This window comes from Nerophis ophidion, linkage group LG05 (genome assembly GCF_033978795.1).
Source record: "Nerophis ophidion isolate RoL-2023_Sa linkage group LG05, RoL_Noph_v1.0, whole genome shotgun sequence".
In the NCBI taxonomy this organism is placed as follows: Eukaryota; Metazoa; Chordata; class Actinopteri; order Syngnathiformes; family Syngnathidae; genus Nerophis; species Nerophis ophidion.
The window spans coordinates 44,235,606-44,241,605 of NC_084615.1; the positions used below are offsets into that span (position 1 = coordinate 44,235,606).

Consider the following 6,000-nt stretch of genomic DNA (forward strand, 5'->3'; position numbering starts at 1 on the left):
CATACTGTATACATATTACAACATACAACTGTAGTCTTGCATCAAGGGTGAATGGTCCGAAGCTGCCGCCATCAGGGCGCTTCTCCGTTTTCCGTCATATCACTTGGGGTGAAGCGATAAAGGCGTGGGATGTGGTAGATGCAGTACGTGTGTGTGGCGTGTATTTCCTGTGGATGATTTTTTGGTGGGTGTACACGTCTGCAGAGTTCCTCGACCTTGATACTCTGGCAAATGCGATAACAGAGCCAATTAGTCCAACAAAAGTCAGCAAACAACAGGTGTGTGTCTATGAGCGAGAGAGAAGGTGTTTGTAGCATCTTGGCCATGCTGTCCTTTTAGGAGAATCTCGTAATTATACTTAGCTAAGCATAGCAGACAGCTTTTCCAAGATGTTGTTCATCCATCCATCCATTTCCTACCGCTTATTCCCTTTTGGGGCCAAGGGGGGCGCTGGTGCCTATCTCAGCTATAATCGGGCGGAAGGCGGTGTACACCCTGGACAAGTCGCCACCTCATCGCAGAGATGTTGTTCAGTTAGTCCAAAATAACATAAGTCTGACTGCCCACTGCTCTGCCTATCCTTCAATCATGTGTGGCATCTTTGAGGTACTTGGAACAGCTGCCAGGATCTTCCAATTTAGAATAGAATAGAATAGAATGGACTTTATTGTCATTATATTTGCATATAACGAGATTAAAGTTTTATTTGTCGATACACCTGGGCAAGACTTACTCCAATCAGCAGATGTCCTCCTATCATGATTCTGAGTAGGTAGATATCTTCAATGTCCCGGACTGACAGGGTCACCAGGCACGCGGCACTCCACTTCTCCAAAGAGCCTGTCATTGTCTAGCAACAATCGTTATGTCAGGAGTCCAGACAAGTTTCCCCCAACTGGAGCTTCTCGTCGAGAATCAAAGTTTATTTGCGGCGAACCAAATGTATTTGTGGCATTCTAAATGTATTAGTGTGTTAGCATAGTCAATGGTAGCAGAGTTAAGAAGAAGAAGTAATGCAAGTCTGGTGGAGAATGTGGACAAGACCAAGGAGCTGGTCATTGACTTTAAGAAAATAAATTACCCCTGTGGAGCCCATCAAATTCCAGGGCCAGGAGGTGGCAGTAGTGGGGCAGTACAAGTACCTGGGAGTCCACTTGAACAGCAGACTGGACTGGAAGGACAACTGCAAAGCTGTTTACAAGAAGGACATGAGCAGATTATTTTTCCTAAGGAAGCTAAGGTCCTTTAATTTGTGCAGCAAGCTGTTGGAGATATTTTATCAGTCTGTTGTGGCCAGTGCCCTCTACTTTGCAGTGGTTTGTTGGGGGAGCAGCACCAGCAAAAGGGACTTAAACTGGATTGAAAAACTGATCCTAAAAGCCGACCAAACTATTGGTACCTAGTTGGAGGCGTTTGTGTCAGTGAGGGAAAGGAGGACACTTGACAAACTGCTGGCCATCATGGACAGTCCTGCCCACCCACTCCACCAGACAAGTGAGGGACAGCAGAGCTCATACTCCAACGTCCCACAGTGTTCGATTCAAGAACTCCTTCATTCCGCACTCCATTCAGCTGTATATTCACTCCCCATACAGCAATAGATTATGTCTGTCTTACTACCTTATTACCTGACCGCTTCTATGTTAGCTACCTCTCTTTGTTTATACTGTATATTTTCTGCTGGATTTACTCTCTATTTTATGCTGCCCTTTTTTTTTTTTTTGCTGCAGCTGTTACATATGCTGTAATGGTAATGACATGGTAATTGGGATTTGTTATATATTGTAAATATTATATAAAAATATAATCTAATATAGTAATATAATATATCAGTTTATATTATATACTGACTATATAATATGTAAATATTACATATATGTTATATTTTATATTGGTACTACTTGGTACATTTTTTGTCCACTTAATACCTGCATTATCCTTTCCATCTTTACCTTTTCCATCCTCTGAAACTAAGCTACTATGTGGAAAATGTTCCCTTGTGGATCAAAAAAGTTTGTCTAAGTCACTTTTAAGTTGTTGAATGTAAAAAAAAAAACAGAAAACATGTTCTATTGATTTATTTCTAGTCTCTTAATATTTGAACTGAAGTTTTATCGACCTTTAACTAGTTAGGTTGTTAGGATCTGTTTTTTGTTGTTGTTATAAAATAAATTCCACCATGACGCCTCAATGCTAACTCTAATGCTAACCGTTTTGCTCTCCCTTTTCCCCTGCAGCTGCAGAGCGATCTGGACCAGGAGTACCAGGACAAGTTCCGTCGACTTCCGGTGGAGATCCAAGAGTTTGTCCAAGACAGCGGCAAGGCCAAGCTGGGTGAAGACAGTCTCCGTGGCAACCTGATGTCCTCCACGTCGACGGTGGAGAGGCTCAACCACAAGGCGTCGCAGTCAGAGGACGACACGGAGGACGGCTCGCTGGAGCGCGTCTACGACACGCCACTTTAGTCTAGTTGGACGTCTTTGCGAGGACTTGATCTGCTACCGGTGAGTAGCAGGGGTCTTTTAGGGTTCATAAAACCTTTTGTGTGTTTGTCACCTGTGTGTTACCAGGCATTAACTATTTGACGCAACTAACTTACTTGAACTATTGCACATGTTCATGTTGTCTACTCATGATGACGGTCATAATGGTCATGATCATCATGATAGTCATCATAGTTATAATGGTCATGATGGTTATGATAGTCATGGTGGAGCACAGAAAGAAACATGTGTCACTTGACTGCACTGATTGCTCACTTCCAGCAAATGCTGGGTTCTTAAGTTTGTTTTCACAAGGACAAAGCTGCTATTTTTTGTACAAACATCAACATGTAATTCTCTACCACATTTATGCATGATGATGTTCTTTTTTTTAACATAGTTTTCCCTTCAATTGATGTCATTTTGGGCAGTTTTTTAGCCATGTAAAGTACTGCATGTACTTCAACTGTAGATGCTGTATTGAGGTAGCCCGGTAGCTGTTTCTTTTACTCCTGTGAAGCCACGAATGCTGTTTAACGTGATTTAAGTGTTAAAGTTCCCATATTAAGCTATTTTTTAATAATGTTTTCACAGAAATATGTAACCTGAGAAAAATATATCATTTATTATCACCAGGTACTCAAACACTCCCTTTTACTGTAAAGTTGCGACTTTTCATTAATGAAATCTCATCCAGGCTTTGCTACGTTTCTTAAAATGAAGCCGGATGCTCTGACAACTATCTATTAGTCAGCTTCTTCAACGAGTATGCTAATCCAGCATGGTGTTGCTGTTAAAATGTGAGTGTAATGATATTGTAGCTATGCTAGTGTTGCTAATGTTTGTCTGTTCCTGTGCCCTGATCCATTTTTTTATTGTTACATTGTTGTATGTCATATATGGCATCTACGGTAGTAACTCAGGGTAGGAGTGCCCAAGCTTACAAGTTTTTTGAAGTTACAAGCTATCTCCCAGCTAATTGTTAGGCTTAAGGTTACGAGAAGAAAACATTGTGTTACGAGCCTCCCCACCATCACAGTGAACACCATAAAATCTGACCAAAACATTTGGTCTTACTCGCGAGCATTAGCTTAAAGCGAGAGATGGACATAACTTGTTTTTTCCTGTCATGGGATGGAAGAAAGTGTGTGTAAAGAACAGGGCTGAGAAGAAGAAATGGATGATATTTATTACATTTTTAAAAATAAATAATCAAAAACAAGAGAGAGCGTGCAGCTAACTGGGTGTAAGCAGTTGAAGTGTAGCACTGCTAGCATACTGAAGCAGAATGAGCCAAGGATGTTAAAATAATATTTAAACGTAAGTTTTCTCTAGCCATGAAAATATGGAGAAGCTGCTGGAAGGAGTCAACTCTCCAAGGCAAATGCTGTACATAATTATTACATTACTTCTAATCTAGTCTAGCCCTAAGATCGGTAGGTCGTGAGTTCAAACCCTGGCCGAGTCATACTAAAGACTATAAAAATAAGACCCATTACCTTCCTGCCTGGCACTCAGCATCAAGGGTTGGTATTGGGGGTTAAATCGCATGGCCACCGCTGCTGCTCACTGCTCCCCTCACCTCCCAGTGGGTGGAACAATGGGATGGGTCAAATGCAGAGGATAATTTCACCACACCTAGTGTGTGTGTGACTATCAGTGGTACTTTAACTTTAAATTCATAAAACTACTGTCGTTGTTTGTACTACATTCTATACTATTGTTTTTCGAACAATATTTCATAACTCAAAGTTTGTTTTTCTTTTAAAACGGAATGTTACAGGTTGAAATTGTGCTGTATTGGGGGGGCTTGCACCAATTAAATTAACTTGAATTAATTTCAAGATTGACGCTGTTTCACGTTTTTCGAGGTACGAGCTGCGTCCCAAAACACGTATCCTGAGTCACCACCACTGTAATACAAATGCAAAGTTACAGTGTGAATGTAAAAGTACTTTTAAACTGTGTGAATTCCAGCATCTAGGCTAGAATTTGGACAACAAACTTCAAATAGACTTTTGTGAGACTCCTTGTTAAAACACTAGTAATATGAGACCGTTAAATCAACTTTTCAAGCAAGTATATATCTTTGTGTAAGTACATCAATACATTTTATTTTTACTTTACTACACAACTGTACAAAAGTAGGGCACTAAATATAATTTCAAACTGGACCTGTGGCGATTTTATATGAAAAAAATAGTTATACTGTAAGAGTCTTCACTTGCGACTGCCATGACGAACAGGGACGATGACACTTTGAATTGTATTTTCATTTATGAAGACCACTAATAATTATACTACTACTGCTGTTTTTATGTGTGTTTTTTAATGTTGCACCACCGTGTCACTCTACACCACTGTGACCTCCAACTGCTTCTACCAGGAAGAAAAAAAACCTTTACGATTGACTATAAAAACGTCATGATTAATCCAATATTTGAACTATCTGGCAGGCTCTCAGACATGAATCAACAGAATATCCGTTATTTTTCTTCCTGCTCACGTCACATGACTGCCTGGCCACCTGTTGCTAGGCAGATATCATAACCTTGTTGTTAACTGCCTTTTTTTGACCAATCGCAAAACATGAAAGGGAAGTCACGTCCACTCGGCTGTTTAGGAGACGAACAAAATAAACACATAAATCAGACACACCACTGCTCTGTAGTCAATACAAAAGACACATTTGCCAAAATCCTCAGACATAACAATCAATAATAAATGAAATAATAAAATGTTGTATTGCCTGATGAAAAGACAAAAGCGTCATGTAACGTATGTGCAAAGTGACTTTGGCATCGCTTTTCCTTGTTTGATGTAGAATGAGTGACGTGCATCCTGATGTTCTTAATTATATTCATTTGATTATGAAATGATGATGTGGGATATTTAACAGGTCGCCACGTGTGCACTTTGGAGTACCACTACTGAGAAAATATTGTTGTTATTTCTTTAATTTCTGCATCATCTTGAACTACTTTTCGATTTGATTAAACATCCAGCCATGTTAGTTTGCACTCTGACGGACGCGAGGATAAAACAGACGTGGATCCAAGAGGAAGATATCATAATGTAAAGGGAGATTTGCTTGTAAGAAAAATAAACGTGGTTATTATTGTAACTTGCAATTTCTGTATTCATTGTTTCGTTAGTTTTTTTAGCTTCTTCCTTGTCTTTTTTAGTTTTCAGCCATCTGGTTTGTCCTTTGTGTTCATGACTTAACCCTTTATGTGGCAAATATTGATGTCAGGCTTGCTACTGAAAGTTTGGTCATGTTTGGGTTTTCCTGTATTTCGGTGTTTTAATTCCTGTCCAGTGTTATTTCTAGTTTCTACTTCCTGTGTTTAGAAGCACTTCATGTCCTGGTGCTCTTGTTTTGTCTGTATTTCCTGTTTGGGCTCTGTGTTTTGAAGCACCTTTACTTTCTGTTCCATGTCCTGTCAGCACACCTGATTCTCATTTGATTAGTTCCACCTGTGTCCCTCCTTCAGTGCTGGATCATTGTACTTTGGAG

General features: G+C 39.9%; 1 protein-coding gene across 2 annotated transcripts in view; it reads left to right on the forward strand.

Moving 5' to 3' along the window:
- Positions 1-5,607, forward strand: part of plcb1l (phospholipase C beta 1-like) — a 323,575-nt gene extending 317,968 nt beyond the window's left edge. For both annotated transcript variants that reach the window (XM_061901028.1, XM_061901029.1), the window contains one exon: positions 2,238-5,607. In XM_061901028.1, coding sequence (XP_061757012.1) covers positions 2,238-2,465 — 228 coding nt within the window. In that variant the 3' untranslated portion in view covers positions 2,466-5,607. The remainder of the gene's footprint in view (positions 1-2,237) is intronic.
- The last annotated feature ends 393 nt before the right edge of the window (positions 5,608-6,000 follow it).